At 39.7% G+C, this 18,500-nt stretch overlaps 1 protein-coding gene across 19 annotated transcripts in view; it reads left to right on the top strand.

The window, feature by feature from the left end:
* MBNL1 (muscleblind like splicing regulator 1) overlaps positions 1–18,500 on the top strand; it is a 180,740-nt gene that overhangs the window by 146,536 nt on the left and 15,704 nt on the right. For 15 of the 19 annotated variants that reach the window (XM_025165411.2, XM_088132518.1, XM_088132517.1 and 12 more), the window contains 3 exons: positions 2,234–2,434; positions 15,034–15,291; positions 17,656–17,709. In XM_025165411.2, coding sequence (XP_025021179.2) covers positions 2,234–2,434; positions 15,034–15,291; positions 17,656–17,709 — 513 coding nt within the window. The remainder of the gene's footprint in view (positions 1–2,233; positions 2,435–15,033; positions 15,292–17,655; positions 17,710–18,500) is intronic. The other 4 variants (XM_088132530.1, XM_088132529.1, XM_088132525.1 and 1 more) reach the window with 1 other exon arrangement.

Here is an 18,500-nt window from a genome sequence, read left to right as displayed (position 1 = left end):
TATGAAGACTGAAATTTACTTTTTGGGGGGGAGGGGGATTTGAATTTGGCAAGATTCTGTAGCTTTCAGCACAAAATATATAGTGGGTGTTTGTGTGCCCATGCATCTATGTGTATACATACATAATTTTCATGTAGATTTTTTTTTTAAATCTGGAAAGAGGGTAAAAAAAAACTTAATAAAGAATCATGCAAAACTAACCAGAGAAAAATAGACCAAGAAAAACTTGGTCTGCCAACCCTAGGGCTAAGCTACAAGTTAGTTTAAAATCTTAGAAAACAGAAAATCTTAGAACCAAACTTAAGTTACTTCAAAGATGTGGTTAGAAGTTTGTCCTTCTTTCCGCTTTATTTTTAACTGCAGAGCAGCCTGTTGAATCTAGCTCTCCCCAGATGCATTTGAATTCAGATGCCATAATCCTCAGGAATTAGCTGGGGTTTGTGGGAATAGAGCTCTAATACGTCTAGAGAACACCAGATCAGTTGCGCTAGAGTAGGTACAGGAAGGCTAATAGGGAGCCTACCATGCCAGCCAGAGTGTTTTGAGACTTGTGCTGGATCACTTTTTGGTAATGAAATGCAGGGGCCAAGTCAAAATCAAGCAGGAGGGCAAAGGTTAAACTTCCTTTGTAATCACCCAAACTTTGGAATGCACACTCCCTTGTGAGCTAAATCTTGTCGGTCTCTGCTTTTATAAATTATCCAAATCATTTGAACTATTTTCACCTTGTATTGTGTGTGAGAGACTTGTAAGCCACTTCGATAATCTGACTTGGATATAAAGGTGGGATATAAATTAAATCAGTAAATGATTAAATTCTTCTAATTGCTACAATAGATTATCTACCCAGTTTGAGTAGAGAAGAGACTGGAAAAGAAAATCTCTTGTTTCTCTTTACTGTGCTCTCTCTGGCTTTAAGATTGCCAATTAGAACATTAGTAATGGCCTAAATGTATACAGTATACAGCAACTTCATATGGCTTTACTTATCCTTTACAACACTGTTAATAATGACAATTTTAATTGTATTTTACTTCAGTATGAGGTTACATAGAAATAATATAAATAGCACTTGTAAAAGAAAACACCTTTTGAGAGATACCATATTAAGAACATATGTGTACCCTACAATTAAATTGCTATGTGAAAAGAATAAAAATGGTGTTCCTTTATCACTGTAATATAAATGGTGCCTGCCCAGTAGTCACTGGCTTCATGAATTGGCTACTGATTAGTGTATCTGAAGGCTAAACAAGAAATGAGTGTTATCTTTCTCTTGTACATCATACAGTTGAGGCTAAAGAAATTAGTGCCATATTGGAAATTATCCTGCCTTTTTCATATCATGTCCTATTCAGTTTGATGGAGAAGAAAGGAAAAGAAAAATTTTAAAAATTCTTATAGGTAAAAAGTTGTGTTCTTGCTTTAAAATACTCAGAGTTCAAATGATGCATATAAATGTTTTTTGTTTCTTGTTGTACTGTTGCCCTAGCATCTCACACTTCTATTAGATAAAGACAAAGCATTAGGAGGAATCTTCTCCAACTGGGCTTTTACTGATTGGAAAGTGTGAGCTGCCAGGGAGACTTGAGAGGGATGAAAAGAAGTCTAACAGCAACAACTGTAATACCTTCTAACATTTTCAAAAGTAAAGCTGAAAAGCATCACCAGGAGAAATTCAGATAAAATTCTGAAGCACTCTAAGAATAAGGTAGAAAGACAAAAAACTCTTTTCACAGAGGAAAAGAATTTGAGAATTTGAAAGGCAAATGTTAACATAGCTTTAGGATAAACATTAAAATTATAGCAGCAGGAATCATACAAGTATTGTAGGTTATTCCAATGGAAGGCCCAAGAGCATAGATTCTGAGTTCTCACCTGCCTTGGGATGAGTTCCTTGCGGGATGCCTTCGCCAATGGAAGAAGGCTGGCCCTTCTGATTGCCCCTTTCTGCACCAGTTCTTTCATACCTGCTGTGGAGAAGTGACTGATTGTCCAGAACAGGGGAAGCGTGCAAACTTTATGTCCTTCCCTTACATTTGCTCAGATCTGTTGCTGGTTCAAATACCTTCCTTGAACAGGAAGCTTCGTCCATTTGTGAGAGGGTCAGTTGCTATCACTGTCTGCATGCACAAATGATGCATTATTCAAAATGATTTTATGTACAAAGCTTTTGGGGATTAGTATTTACATTTGACTCTCTTTCTCTCTCTTTCTCTCTCTCTTTTTCCAGCCAATGTTTTCAGTTGCACCAAGTCTAGCCACCAATGCTTCAACAGCCTTTAACCCCTATTTGGGGCCAGTTTCTCCTGGCTTGGTCCCAGCAGAGATCTTGCCAACAGCACCAATGCTGGTTGCAGGGAATCCTGGTGTGCCAGTTCCTGCTGCTGCAGCAGCAGCAGCACAGAAGCTAATGCGGACGGACAGATTGGAGGTAGGAAATAGTTTGGCTTCCAGTTATGGTTCTTTTGACCAACCAGGTATGCATCATTGATTCTGTAAATGTAATCCTACTTGGGAAATTTTATGGAAGAAAGTAGTATTCAGAGGAAAGCCTTTGCCCATTAGCAGTGTAATAATGCAGTTATAATGTATCTGGCTAATTCTTGAAAAGGAACTAATGGATTTCAAACCCCACCAATTTCTGTACTTATCAAAACATTATTATTCCTAACAAGAACAGCATTGAAACAGATCTTCAGCAATAAACTAGGTTCACACAACATGCTTAATTGGTTTATTGAATTAAACCATTTTCTGTGTTTGCACAATACATTGAATTATAAACTAACTAAACAACCCGCCTTCCAACCTGGTGATTCTCAAAAAATAATGGTAGTAAGGTTAAAGCTCAGCATGTTGTGCAGATGCTAGGTCTTTAACTTGCCCAGTAGAGCATGTTGTGTAGGACTCCTATTCAGAGCTGAGTATGTTTAAGTCTCTGCATAGGATTAGTAGATAGGCCACTGTCCTATTATACTAAGTGGCCAGTATAGATGTTTTCCAGCCTTTTTTTTTCCCTGAGGTTTTCATATTAGAGGAGAGTAGAAGACCTCCAAGACAAAAGCCATTCTTTAAAATCACCCCCCCCCCCTTATATTGCTAAAAGTTGACTATTTTGTGACCAAATTCCATCAGATAGTTCTCGGAGTGCTGGAGGGCTGCAGGGCCACATGAAGCCCACTGGTTACCCATCCTTTCATGATATGAATCCTTTGCTTATCTGGACATTTTTGTATCTGACAAATTTATAGGCAACTGATGGACTTCATGTGACATCCCTGCCAGCTTTTTCATAGCCCCCAAAGTGCATAACTATAGTTAAATCCTTAAAATCTTATGTCAAATGATGAATCATTGTGGCATTTTTTTCTTTTAGGGGAAAAAAAGATTAATGCAATTTCCCCACTTCCCCACCCACCAAAAACATCAGCCTCTTTTCTACTCAACAGCTGGAAAAAGGTTTTTTAAAAAATGGTTCCTAGCCACCTAAAGTTTGACTGGCCCTAGTATTGATTATATGCCATCAAGTTCGTGTCAACTTTTAGCAACCACATAGATAGATTTTCTCTAGAACAATATGTTCCCAACCTGGTGTAAATGTAAAAAATCTCCAATTACATTTATCAAGATCTGTAGAATTAGATTATGATGGTTATTCAATTTATGACATTTTAGCTGGCAAATAGCTTTATAGTCTTTGTTTTCTGTATCTTCCCAGGGCACTGTTTTTGACCCTCAGTGCCCCATCAACAAAATGGGAATATTAAATATCTGTACCCACTCCTGAAAGGTCATTAGAAATGAGCAGACTGGCTTCATCATAATTCACTCATTGAATCAATGTTCTGCATTTGGATTTAAAAAAAAAAAATGTTATTACAATTTCTTGAATTATTTTTAAATGTTGGTCCATACTTATTGCCAAAATGAATGTAGTGTGGAAGCTGAGCATTAATACAGTATCCTTATCCTCCCTGTGCATCATGGCGTAATGAATCAGGATACATTTTTTGCTTTGTTTACCACAATCAACATTGTGTATACAAATATGGTGGGATTCTTAATCCTATAGAAAGTGTGTGTATAAAAAATATAAATTTACTTGTAGTTAATCTTGGGTTAAATTTTAAAAAATAACAAAGCTGGAATGAAGTCAAGATTCATTATGGATTCAGGAATTTTGAACCTTGTTGTTGTTGTTTAGTCGTTAAGTCGTGTCCGACTCTTCGTGACCCCATGAACCATATTGCGCCAGGCCTTCCTGTCCTTCACTGCCTCCCTGAGTTTGCTCAGTTTCATGCTCATTGCTTCAGTGATGCTATCTAACCATCTCATCCTCTGCCGTCCTCTTCTCCTTTTGCCTTCAATCTTTCCCAGCATCAGGGTCTTCTCCAAAGAGATCTCTCTTCGCATTAGGTGGCCAAAATATCTGAGCTTGAGCTTCATTATCGATCCTTCCAATGAGCAATCAGGGTTGATTTCCTTTAAGATTGACTGGTTTGACCTCCTAGCAGTCCTAATAGATTCAAATTATGACCTAATTTCAAATTCAGAATTACTGCAAGAGAGAATTATTGCAATCTATTCTCTGTAACAGAATACTATCTATTTTCATGCAGAATATGGACTAGGACACTAGGATGATCTGAGAGTAAACAAGATCACTTCCTAGTTTCATTCGTAGTTTAACTATCATATTTGGTTTTAAAAAGTCTTCCACGGCCTTTCTGATCTTCATTCTATGTTAATTCCTAAAATTATGTTTGAATTCTTATAGGATTTCATGGGATAATAGTAGATCAGATTTGTTGTACAAACTTTAGTTGAGGTTCTCCTGACTGAGGGAGATCAATACCAAAGCACAGATCACATTTTTTGCAGATGCTTGCCTCACATCCAGCAAGGCTTCCTCAGTGCAAAGGGTCAGAAGTGGGGATCACCTTGCAGTATTTGTGCATGTAGAATTTGAATTCTGTGGGGTTGGTTAATGATTGGATGCTTTTGGGAAAGTATTGGCTAATTGGTGGTTGGAATCATGTAACTCTATTTTAAACGGTCCATCTTGTCAGTCTGTTGTGTATAGCTTGAATCAGGTGCTGGATGAGGTGGTAGATTGTATCCAGTTCCATTGATCTGTTGATGGTTCCTTTATTTGAGTGGCAGGTTTCTAGGAAATTTCTGGCTTTTCTGCAGTCTGCATGGTCAATTATGTCTGTATTTTTCCTAAAATGTGTGGTTCATTCTGAGGGCATGGGTGGCTGTTAGGTACGTCTGGTCTAGTCTTGGTTCTTTGTGCAATTATGTGTTCTTTGGTATAGTTGGCATTGCATCTGTCCTAGGGTATAGCTGGCTGCAACCCAGAGTTTATTCTGTATATGACATTGGTGGGATGTATAGACTTTTGGTTTACGCAGGATTCTTTGTAGAGTTTTTGTGGGTTTGTGGGCCACAGTGATGCCTAGTGGCTGGAGCAATCTGCTGCCATGTTTTGTAATATTCCCTTTGTATGGGAATATCATTGTGGTTCTTGGGGCATCTTTCAGTTCTTTGTTTCCTGGTGGATTTTTTTAAATGAAATTTTGGGGAAAGGCAGGGGGAGTTGTTCTCATTGAATATACTGTGGAGGTAGTTGAATTCTGCTTTTCTCAGTACTACTGAGCTGCAATGTGTTTTGGATTGGTTGATGAGGAGTCTTGTGCAGCTGATTTTATGTGTGGTGGGGTGTTGCTGTTGAAGTTTCAGATGTGGTCCATGGGGGTGGGTTTCCAGTATACTTGGTTTTGCAGCTTGCCATCATACAATGTAGTGATGAGGAAGTCCAGGAATGGGAGTTTGTTCTCTTTCTCTGTCTCTGGTGAATTTCATCCCTGGGCATATGGAGTTAAACTTTTGAAGAGTGCTTTCAGTTTGGCTTTCTTTTAGAATGACAAATATGTCATTGACATATTTGAATTCCTATAGTTGTTGATCATCTTCTTTTATACATCTGTACAAAATGTTGTTCCATAGTGGATATGCTCCTTTGCCTGGAATAGTTCCTCATCTGAGAGAGTTTGATGGGCCTTTTCAGCATCTTATCACATTGTAGTAAAGTCAGCCCTCAGCCAGTTTTCAGCTGCAGCTTGGACAATGACGTCTTCCTCATGTAGTCCATGTTCTGTCTGATTTGTCTTTTAAACACAGACAGGATGGAAGCGTAGTGCTTAGTCATGCTGCTTATTCTTTCCAGAGTCCACAGAGTATTGGAAAGGAATTATGTAAAGGGGGTCAGAACTCTGTAAGCCAGCATAGTAATTCTCTGAAAACTGAACAGAACAGGATCAAATTTGGTGTGGAGGAATAAGTCAGCAACAAGTTTGAAAATAAGATGGAATTGGCCAGGAGGCGTGGGGGAAAAAAATCCCCAGTGCATCCTTACAGGAGAAGCAATTGGACAATGGCTTGGGATGCTGTCAACTCCTCTGTTCTAAGCCTTCCATTCATATGACCCAGAAGGGATCTACAGGTAGTCCTCATTTAGTAACTGCCTCATTTAGTGACCGCTCACAGTTACGTTGGTGATAAAAGTAACTTTATCACTACTCCTCGCATTTACAACCTTTGCAGGTCTGTAAAGCAAAGGAAGGCTAAAATAAGATCATAAGCACAGTCATGGTTTCACTTAGCAACTGCTTTGCTTAACAACTGAGTTGCCAGTCCCAATTGTGGTTGCTACATGAGAACTACCTGTATTATTAAGAGCTTGGAAAGTCTAGGTAAGCAATCACAGGCTAACTTAGACTATTGGTAGAAGCCATGTGGATGTTATGTGCATCACAACCTCATTGTACTGGTGATATGAATTATGTGACTTAAATGACCTAATGTATCTAATTTGCATCATTTGCATGATGAAGTCATGACACTTGGTTGTCACAAACCCCCTGCAGATGCCCATGTCCACGAAGGGCCACCTTGTTGATGAACTTACATTTACATTTTGTTCTTGCAGTGTTATTTAATCAACAGCTTTAAATTTTACTGAAATTGTTGCTCTATGTAGCAGTATCGGGGAGGGGGGGGAGCCAGCTTCTTATACAAGTAGCAGTATCTGGGGGGGGAAAAAGCCAGCTTCTTATATAAGGAAGATAAACAGCAATTCTCATTTTAAAAATAACAGCCATCAAAATCTGATTTTGCAAACTCACTTGCATTAGAAAGCTTTCCATTTCTGGAAAATTCTTGTAAAACCTCTAATATAACACCCTACTACTTGTAAATTGTGAAGGGAAATTTCTTAGTTGCATGAGAAAAATCATTACTTCATGTTTGTGTCAGATATGTGTAAAGTGAGAAACTATCAGAATCACTCTTTTTTACACCTTTGGGTGCGGGTGGTGGGGACTGAACAGTTTTATACCAGGTAGGATTATTTAATGTTTGACACAATATAGAACTTGTTCTTACAGTATATTCAACCCACTAGTTAACCTCTCACTCAGATCTCCTTAGCAATGATTCTGGCAACACACAATTTTAAATTACCTGGCGAAAGAGTCCCCTTTTGGGAAACTAAAAAAAGCTCTGCTCCCTTCTTTGTGTGTATGTGCCTTGACTCCTGACGACTGCCTGGACAAGTCCTTGCAGTTTTCTTGGCAAGGTTTTTTGGAAGTGGTTTGCCATTGCCTGCTTCCTAGGGCTGAGAGAGAATGACTGGCCCAAGGTCACTCAGTTGGCTTTGTCCCTAAGAAGGGACTAGAACTCAGTCTTCTGGTTTCTAGCCTGGTGCTTTAGCCACTACACCAAACTGGCTCTCGCTCTCTTCTTTAGAATCTCCATAATTCTAGAGAATAGTTTATGATATCACTAATCCCTTCCCTGTTGACCAGACAGGTAGAATAGGTGTGGCTTGACTACTATAGATAATATGTATTTAGAAAGTATGTTCGCTGCTGCCAGTGACTTCTGTACTGGAGTAGCTTCTTTTTTAAGCTGTTTGTTTTTGTTTTTGTTTTTTCTTTGTCCCTTCTTCTTGGAAAACTAAACCTGCAAAACAGGTCAACTGAGTGACTTTAGGCGTTCCTATGAAATAACTTATTGGGTGGAGTTAGTTGAACCCTGTACATAACTGGACCTGCTTGGATGAAATTTAACTACCAGGGGTTCATTGATCCAGTTAAACGTGCTGGTTTCCTTGGTAGTGGTTCCTACTGATTTTTCATTCCCAAACAGAACAAGAATGTAAGTTACATTTTATGAGATTCTGGTTGGTTTGAGAAATGATAAATGAGGAGTCCCAAGTCAGAGGTAACATGACTGTTGTCCAGGACAAACGTCTGATTTGTTGTAGTCACTTTTGCTGGCCAGAGGAACCAAGTGGAAGTGATTAGACAACATACATTGATATCCATGCTTAGAGAAAATAATTGAGGATTTTATGGAATACTGAATTGTTTTGTAAGTGGCCACGGTGAGTCAGTCTTCCTGTTCATGCATACACACCCAGGTTAAGGGGAGGAATGCCCATCTGTAAACCTCTTCCCCAGACTTGAGGTTTGCAGGCAGCTCTGGAGAGCTGTAATTGTGAGCTGGGCCTGTGGAGTGTCTGCAGCATTGATTAGTAATTGGAAGGAAAGCACAGCAAGGAGGACACAAACAGAGAGGAATGGCTGGAAGTGCTTTTCTTTTTCAAGGCTAATTGGGCAATTTTCGATCTGCTGCTATTTGTTTTGCTGAGTTCAGGGGACTTGTCTCCAGAGTGAGACTCCTGTTCTGCTGTGTGTTAAATAGGGAAATGGAACGCCGGTAATTCTGCTGTCATTTTCACAGCTCTCAAAGGCAAAACTCTTGCCAGTCAACCAGTGAACCAAGTCCCCCCTTCTAGGGCATTAGTTGCAACTTCTTTGGAAGCTGGAGCTGCTGCTTTTAGTCAGATAGTTCCCGTTCTTCAAAACTTTTGTTTTGATTATGAATCAGCTCTGCCTGTTCAATGATCATAACATCTTTCCCACTATAAATAGACAGCAGCTATTTGTGTGGGACTTGATCACTTTCTCCCCTCCAACTCCAAATATCTCATTGCTAACATTTACATAGCATTCTAAATTTCCCAGGCTCTTTTCAATCTCCATTCACAACAATGTTATAAAGCAGATTATTATTATCCTCATTGCATTGATGAGAAAGGAGTTGAAATAATTTTATTTTCACCAACATACTGAAGTTGTACCCTGAGATGTAATTATACATTATTCATACCTCTTCAGGAATATTTGCATTTAAAATTGCCTAAATGCCTCAGACAATGGGATCATCTACCCAATTATGGCTAATTCCAGAAACTAAGCAGTATTCAGGGTTGGGTGGGGGGGCTGTCTGGGAATCCCAGTGATGCAAGGTGAATTGGAAGGTTGAGGAACATCCTGGAAAAGGCAAGTCACAGCTGTAACCCTACCCAGTAACAGCTGGGCTGGAGCATGTCTTTACCTTTAAATGACCTCATTTAAGACCCAATTTACTGCTAATGTATTGATCTCCATCCACCTTCTGGATGGGTTGTGACTCTGGCTCCCAGAATTCCAAGGTAGCATAAAACTGTCTTATCCTGAGTTAAGCATTGATCCATATAGCCTGGTATTATTAGCGGCTGGTGATAACGGGCAATGGAGTGTTTTAATTACAATTGAATAAGCTGTTATTCTCCAGTTCATACAAATGCTAATTATAATTAAAGAGTATGGTTCACAAACCACAAGAACCAAATTCACACAATATACTAAATCCAAGTCAAACAAATCACTTAGCACAAGGTGTGAGACCAGACCAATTGTTAGCATTGTCTTTCCAGGATTTTAGATCTGAATGTTTGCTTCTTGCTTGGAGATATTAGGGACTGGACATGGAATCTTCTGCATTTCAATAATTGTTCTGACCCAGAACGATAGCCTTCTATCTTTAGAGTCTCCTGAGGGTACCAGTTGCAGAAGGCTGATTGATGCAATTGAGCTATTTTGCCTATTAGTAGTATGAGTTTTTTGCACCTTCTTGCTATTTGCCTTTTAAATAAGCAATGCTATGAGATGACCCTATAGATCCACAAATTGGTCCAGGTAAGGAACTTTAAAATATTAATATCAGATACCAGGTTGGAGAACACTGACATAGAGTGGATTTTTAACTTTGATTTAGTGTTCTCTAAAGTTCTGGATATTCCACAAAGTGGGAGATAGTATCTTTCATTCTAACAAGGCCATGCATTTATAGTATTGAGAATAGTCTGAAAAATTTATTAAAGTTAAACTGGTCAGTCAGTGCATGGCCAGAAGACCATTTTAGAACTCTGTGTACAGTACCTTAAGCTCCATGCCAAAAAACAAACTAGGATTTCATTGAAATAAAAAAAGCAACTATAGAAAACTACAATGGCAGGTTCATACTAAATGCTAAAACAACCCTCTAACAAAAACACTGCTTTATGGCTTGGTTGCATTGTACACGGAATGTTTTTCACTATCTAAAGGTTTTAGTTTTGCCAGAAGAGGAACTTCTATTATCCATTTCATTGTAAGGAAGTGTCTTCAGTGGCATTAAGGAAAGCCCCAAATGGAACAGTTGCACTGCCAGTGTTTTTAGAGGATGCCCAACTCCACAAGAGTATGGGCAGCTTACAACTTTGGAAGCAAGTAACAATAATAATAATATAGATAATACACATTGGAAATTAAGCAGATACCAAATAGATTTTTTAAAAAATCTATAGAGGTTTCTTTAATGTCCTTAATGCATCCATCTTACCCCAAGGTCTGGGAGAATAGCCAAATTTTCAACAACTTTCTCAACATCAGGGTGGGAGCCAGAGAGGATGTTATTCCAGAGGATAGCTGTCACAACAGAGAAGGCATTCTTCCTAGTCCCAAAAGATTGATATTGTTTAATCAAAGGTCAGAAACTGTTGGAGATAGATAGTCCTCAACTAGCCAGACCTTATGCCATCAAGAGCTCTATGGGCGGTCACCAGCACCATGAAATTACCTGGAAGCCGACTGGTAACCAGTGCAACTCATCAACTGTAGTCTGCCCATGCTGCCACATGCTGACAAGCTGTAGCTTCCAAATGATCTTCATAGGTAGCCCTGTGTATTACATTCCAATAGTCTACTTGTGAGATGACTAAAGGCATGAGTGACCATCTGGAGAGTCTCCTGATCCAGGAACAGGTGTAACTGGCACACTAGATGAATATGTGTAGAAGGGGCAAAAGTGTAGAGCCCTGTGGCAAATATGGATGAGGGGCTGCAGGCTCAACCTCTCCCCTCCTGTCAACCAGCCACAAAGAAAGGAGGAGAACTACCATAAGCCATTGCCCAACACTCCCAATACCCATAGCCAGTCCCCACAATATCAAAATCCTCTTAAATCAAAGAGCACCAGAATGGTCATGCTGCTCCCATCCCAGCTCCACCAAATGTTATTAACAAGTGTGATCAATGCTATTTCCATACTGTGTCCTGATCTGAAATGAGTTCAGATAATTTGTTTCCTCCAAGATCTGAAAAGGAAATGTTGGAGACTGGATTAAAATTGTCCATGATTGTTGGGTCCAGCAATCCCTTTGGAGGAGTCATCATACCACTGCCTCTTTTAAGTTCAGAGAAACCACCTCCTCCCTCAGAGATGCCAATGCCACTGCGTGGACCCTAACAGAAATAATCTCCCAGGTAGCTTTAACAGCCCAGAAATGACATGGATCTAAGAAACAGATGACCGAGCTCACAGCCTGTCCATTTTATCATTATAGCCAGTCTCAATACAACTAGTTTTAGCCTTCCTGAGGAGTTGATTTCTTGGTCTGGTCTACCCAGTGGGGCTGACATCAAACTTGTAAGTCTTATTGTGTTCCTCCTCCTCCTCCTCCTTCATTGAATTATGCCCAAATGTTATTTGGCTGTTCTCGGGCATTAAAAAATGTTTTACTGCGTATCACCTTGGTAACGGAGCTTGCATATCTCGTCAAGGTCATCTTCCTGACTCTACAGGCACAGGGCCCTCACAGCAAGAGTATTCCTGCCTTCAGGCACTCAACAGCTGGTCTGGTACCTAGCTTCTGAGACATGCTGCACTGAAAACCTTGTCAGTCACAAAACAGTAGAGACCACAAACAGTTGGCTAGTTAATAGAAAGCCCAGTCCCAAGTCCAGGAGCTAGTCCCAGTAGGATGGTGCAAAGGGCAATAAGCCAGAGCCACTGTGGGCCTCCAGCCCCCAGTGATGACAAGTGCAGAGTCAGATGGCCAAGATGGGCAAGATCCTCTCATATACAGTCAGCCCTGGTGATTAAAAGTACAGGGTCAGATGGGCAACATGGAGTCCTTAGTGCTCTCTGAGCTTGGCTGTTTGCTTGCAGACATTTCATTACCCATCTAGGTAACATCATCCACCAGTGTGAGTCTTAGACTGGCAATTAGCATTTTGAATGGGATCCCCAGCTTATACACTACACTTCATTGTGCTGCCTGAAGGGCAATTTCGGGAGAATCTGCCACCCCTGGCAATTTTCAGCATCCTTTCTGGGTCTATTTCATAAATCTCATGCTGGATGTGGAAATCAGTGTTTCCTTTTCTGTGCATAGTATTAAATAAGAGACTTGGAACATAGTTCACAGCCAAACTGTTTGCTCACCTTTTTCCCTAGCTGCAAACGCTAGTTACTATGAGTATACTTGGTTTTTGATTAAAGTGATTTTTTTCTTACCACTCAATATCATTTAAATTGCTCCCTGTTAAGGCCTGATTGCCTTGGGCATACAGAGTGAAGGAAAGCTTTTTTTTTTTTTTAATCTCCCCTTTATTTATGTATTGATCAAATTTATATGCTGCCCATCTTGCTGCTCTTAAGCCACCAGATAGGCCTTAATATCAGCTGTAACTCGAGTCTGATCAGATTCGTCCCTTGGCTTCTTCCAGTGGCACTGTAGACATCTCTTGATCCTTTTCAGTTCCCTCAACTCCTCCCTAAACCACGGGGAGTGACGGGAATGATGGGTCAAGAGAGGTTGCAAGGCCATGATCCTATCTAAGTCTCAGCCACCTTCCTATTCCAGGCTGCGGCCAACGCCTTGGCAGGATCGGTAGCAGAACCTCAGGAATGACTGCCAGTTCCCTTTGGGATCCCACTAGGCCCATCAGTCGCCGGGGGTGGACCAATCGGATAGATCCTACCTCCCTGCAGAGGGGGGCAGCGTAAGAGAATCTTAGAGTTACCAGGGCATTATCTGGCCATGACAAAGGGGACAAAGATATCACCTTGATACCTGGTTACCTTTCATTTAGTTTGATTCACTATAAAGTCTGAAATAATTGCAAAGAATGATGCTCACATTACACTATTTTCTTTGGTTCTCTTTTAAATGTTAGTCATAGCCCTTTCTGCATGCTAAATTACAATAATGAAAAAACTCTACTAATGTAAAAAAAACTATAAAAATAAACAGTTTGGGAGGAAAGCGAAGAGCAAGATACAAAAATTACATATGCTTGTGCCCCCTCTTGTGTTGAAGTTGTGAACAGCAGGGATAATAAATGTAGCTAACGTTTTGCGTGGCTAATAGTGCTCAGAGAATGCTGTGCCAAAATCTACATTGCAGTTTCTTAGAAGCTTGCTTTCTTTTTTAAAAGATGCATCTGTTTTCTCTCTTATTCTAACTGTGCTTAGAAATTCTTGGGAATTTCTTTTGGAGATGTTTTTGGACATATTATTGGAGATGGTAAAAGGATCATTCCTATTATTGTTATATCCTGATATGCATCTTTCCTGCAGCCTGAAGCCTCATGATATCTTAATTAAAATATGGGACTACTGGAGAGCTACTTGTATATTAGAGGACAGGATATTGACACACACTACACAGTGTGGCGTAGTGTTTAAGAAGTTGGATTAGCAATAGGAAAACCCAAGTGCAAGCCTACTCTTAGCCATGGAAAGATACTGGATGACTTTGGTTTAATTATTGTCTCTCTGGCCAACCCTCATAAGGTTGCCATTGAGAGGCTAAAGTGAAGCAAAGCTATGTAAGGTCTTTGAAGGAAGATGGGAATAAATCTAACAAACAACTGAATAAATGTAAGATGCTGACATTTAACTAAAATATTGTCCATTAAAAAAAAAAAAGATCAAGAGCAGATTATCTTTTATTAAGATGAATGCAGGAGAATTTCTCAGCTTAGCTGTCAAAGTCAAAAATGCAGAAATTCAACTCATTTGAACCCTTAGAGTAGTTTGATTGAATTATATATTGCTTTTAAATTTGGGAAACTGCTGGGCTGCATAAATAAACCAAACTATCAGAATGAGAATTAAGAATACAGTGGTACCTCGGTTCACGAACTTAATTCGTTCTACGACTCTGGTCGCGAACCGAATTGGTTGTGAACCAAATCAAATTTTCCCATAAGGTTCAATGTAAATAAAGTTAATCCGTTCTGACCCCTACGAATGTGGTTGCCAACCAATTTTGGTCGCCAACCGAATCAAATTTTCCCATGAGGTTCAATGTAAATACGGTTAATCCGTTCTGAACCATATGTATTTTTTTTTAAACCACAAAAATATGAAACAAAGTACAGTACAGTACGAAGAGAGAGAACACTAACCTTGCTTGAGGCGACTTCTGGCGTGGAGGACAGGAAGGTGGGTGGGGAGGCGGTTATTGTTTGGAGGGAGAGTCCCCCTCCCTACACGACCATGTGTCACAGCAGGGAAAATGGCCGCAGATCCTGTTCGTCACCCGATGTGGAGTTTGCAAATGGAAACAAAATGTGGAGTTTTGCGAACGGTGCTGTTCGTCAACCGAATTGTTCGTAAACAGAAGCGTTCGTGACCCGAGGTATTACTGTATCTCCCAGCCTTTAATTACAATCAGAGAGGCACAGATGCCTTCTCAAGGTGGAACAAAACAGGATGGTTGAGGATTATTCACCAGCGGCTCTAGACTAACCTTGTTGTGCTTAGTTTCTTTCCTCGAGTAATTCCCCTTGTGTTTTTTCCTGCCTGTAGGTATGTCGAGAGTATCAGCGTGGCAACTGTAACAGAGGAGAAAACGATTGCCGGTTTGCCCACCCTGCCGACAGTGCAATGATTGATACCAACGACAATACTGTTACTGTCTGCATGGATTACATCAAAGGGAGATGTTCAAGGGAAAAGTGCAAATATTTTCACCCTCCGGCCCATCTGCAAGCTAAGATCAAAGCTGCCCAGTACCAGGTCAATCAAGCAGCAGCTGCTCAGGCAGCAGCTACTGCAGCAGCCATGGTAAGTCCAGGAAACAAGCCGCGTCCGTCGGTCCGTGGTCAGCCCCCGAGCCCTGTTGATGAATTGAACCTCCTTACTAAAGATAGGATGGTCTGGGTACCCCGCCCCCTCTTCAGTAAGCTGACAAGCATGTGGTGCCAAGTCTGCTCTTACATAGTGTCAGATTCTACTAAAAAACGTAGTGAGTTTGTCTACGTGTATTTTGTGCATAGATGTACATGCCAGATGTACATATTAGCTTTGTGCCTATACGACATAGTGATAGACAGTAATGTATTATGGGTCACCTGTACATTGGTATTATTGATACGCATGCATATAAACCCTGACTGGCGAGTTTTTACATCATCTGCTACATAAAAATTACACAAGGAGCTGGCACATTCTTCAGTAGATCCCATGATCTGTCATTTTCTGTGCTCCATTTCCATCTGCAAAGAACTATACCATCAAAGAGGTGCAAATTTTTGTATAATTGATCTTACACTGTCTTACTTTTCCTTCCTTTTTCACTGGAAGGGATTTTCCCCTCCTATAATTCATTTTGTGCATTCATTTGCCTAGTTAATAGCTTGGACCACGTTTAGCTAGCAGCAACTCATAATAGGTGTTCAGTGATTCTGGAACCTAGCTACAGTATGCAAACTTATTTCAGGGATCCTCTTTTTCTTTTATATGTGCGCATAAAGTTCACATTTATTATGTATAAGGTGATCTGCAATGACACATATCCAGTGCTTACATCTACAAAACAAATCCTCACTCTGCAGTTCCAAAGGGGAAGACACAGCAGTAGTGCTCTGGCTCAGTGAAATTGAACACTGAGCATGCAATTGAATATATCCTGACAAACATATCTAAGCTGATTTGTGCAAAAAAAAAAAAAAAATGCATTTAATAGTCTCAGATTAAAGGCAGAGATTCCTTTTTTCTTCATGGGAAAGAAAACGTTGATACAGTTCTCACATGAGATGTTCTTCCACTTACTTAGTTTTGATGTGGCCATGGGATATGTGTGAATATCTGCCTTTCACTGAAGTCATATGTCTGGCAGTGCACAGTTTACCTGGCTGCCCACCCTTCAGTTAACCCCAAGAAGAGATAATGATGGAAGCCATTCCATGACGCATTTTCAGACCCAAGAAACATGGGAGCCTGGGAGATTATAGTTCATTACAAAAGTATTTAAAAGGAAGATAAATATCACTCTTTCACTACCTCATAATAATAAAGCAAGGTCGAAAATACCAACAGAAAAATTTCTGAAGAAATTCTGAAACTTCCTGAAGGTAGAAAAAAAAGAGGAAATTTTAGGAAATTGGAAGATGGATTTCTACTCACTATTATATGTAATAACTTTAATAAACATGATAGAATGATGGGGGACAAATGATTTCTGGAAATATTTAAGAACAGGTGCTTCTAGCAATGTGACTATAAAAGAACTTGAGGAATAAAATCACGTGTACTGTATTGTGCTTCTCTGAATTCAGCTATTACAAGCGAATAACTGCACCACTGGAAATTTGACTGTGTCATGGAGTAGCACAATCACATCACACTGGGAGGAATTAAACAATGGACTAATTGTCTAAAATATGTTTTGTAGTGCGGGATAAAGAAAAACTCTTTAAATGGGTCCATTGTTTATTCTTTGGATGGCTGTTAATGTTAGGTGAGAGCTTCTAGCTCCTAGCCAGCATTGGCTGATATAAAATGCCAATCTAGTTAGTGCTTGGATGGCACATGGCTTGGAAATCATAGGACTATAGGCTAGGCTGAAGTTGAAAAAGCTTCTGAGGAGAAGACCTGCTTCTATATTGTTGCCAGGAAAATTACATGGATATATCCATGAAGTAACCAGTAATCAAACTCAGCTTGAAGACACTACCTTTACTTTAACATTATCCTACATTTCTTTTTACATAACTATATGATTTGACCATTAAATATTCCCATGAAACATTGTGGCGCAATACTCATAGCACAGAACGGGACAACAGGAGAGAGACCTTTTTCTGTGTTTATGGAGATTTGCACAAAAATACAGAAAGGAGACTCTCTTTCTCACTCTTTCTCCTTCTTTCACTCTCCCCTTCCCCATTAGAGTATCTTGTTTGTAATTAACTACATAGAGGTGTATGTACCCTCTACAATAACAACTCAATAGTGCCTTTATTGTGCATGCTTAGTCTTGTTATTCGTTGTATATGGCATTCCGATGATTTGTTTTTTATTTGTTTTTTTCTCACCTACCCAAAATGCACTGCTGCCCCCATGATGCACCTCTGCTTGCTGTTTATGTTAATGCGCTTGAACCCCACTGGCCCATTGCCATCATGTGCTCGCTGCCTGCTAATTAAGACTCAGTCGGCTGTCAAATCACTGAAGCGACCCCTCGAGGCAACCTTTGACCTGGTACTATGACCTTTCACCTTTTAGCTTGGCATGTAGCTTTACTGTAGATACAAATTATTTTTTAATTAAATTCTTAAGTAAATTGTCCTTATTTCCTGTTATAAAGTAATATGAGCTCAAATTAAAACTGAGTGTGGTGTCCTTGTTGTGTTCGTGGGAAGGTGATGGGAAGAATGTTTATTTGCCATCCTGTACCCTCCTGAAGATGGAGGACCCTACATTCAGTTTAATCACCTTGTAGACATTTCTAAATCAAGTAAGATGGGATTTTTTTAAAAAAAGGATTTTTAAAAAATGTGTAAAATATATATGATCTATATATTTGTATCTGTTTGGTTGGCATGGCTTAACAATATTCTTATGTAGATTTAACATTTGTAATGCAAGTGCCAGCATGGTTTGGTACTTCGTTTTGTTTTGTTTTTGCATGTGTAGATAGACTTTGGGGATATGGGAGTAAAATTTAATATTATATTAATCTTTTTTCATTCACTCTATAAAATTTCTCTTTAACATGGCTTTTACTTATCAATCCTCATGGAGCTAGCAGTGCAGCTTTTTTTTTTTCCTCCCTGGTATTTCTGCTTCTTTACTAAAACCTGAACCTTTTTTTTATAGAGAAAAAGTGCTAGTTTACTGTTCCCAAGCACTTACAGTGCCATGTTGAAAGGGCAGTAATAAAACTTTCTTGCAAAGCTTCGGCCTTGCTCTTTCTTTGAATAGTAAAATCCGCTCTGCTGCTTGCTTGCTCAAGGATATAAAAGAAAAGATGGTGGTGCTCAATTACTGTA

This window comes from Python bivittatus, unplaced genomic scaffold (genome assembly GCF_059951505.1).
Source record: "Python bivittatus isolate LINGU-HERP-01145 unplaced genomic scaffold, Pbiv_v1 ctg000980_np1212, whole genome shotgun sequence".
Taxonomy (NCBI): domain Eukaryota; kingdom Metazoa; phylum Chordata; class Lepidosauria; order Squamata; family Pythonidae; genus Python; species Python bivittatus.
Note: the sequence above shows the minus strand (reverse complement) of the source record. Positions and strands in the feature narration are given on the sequence as shown.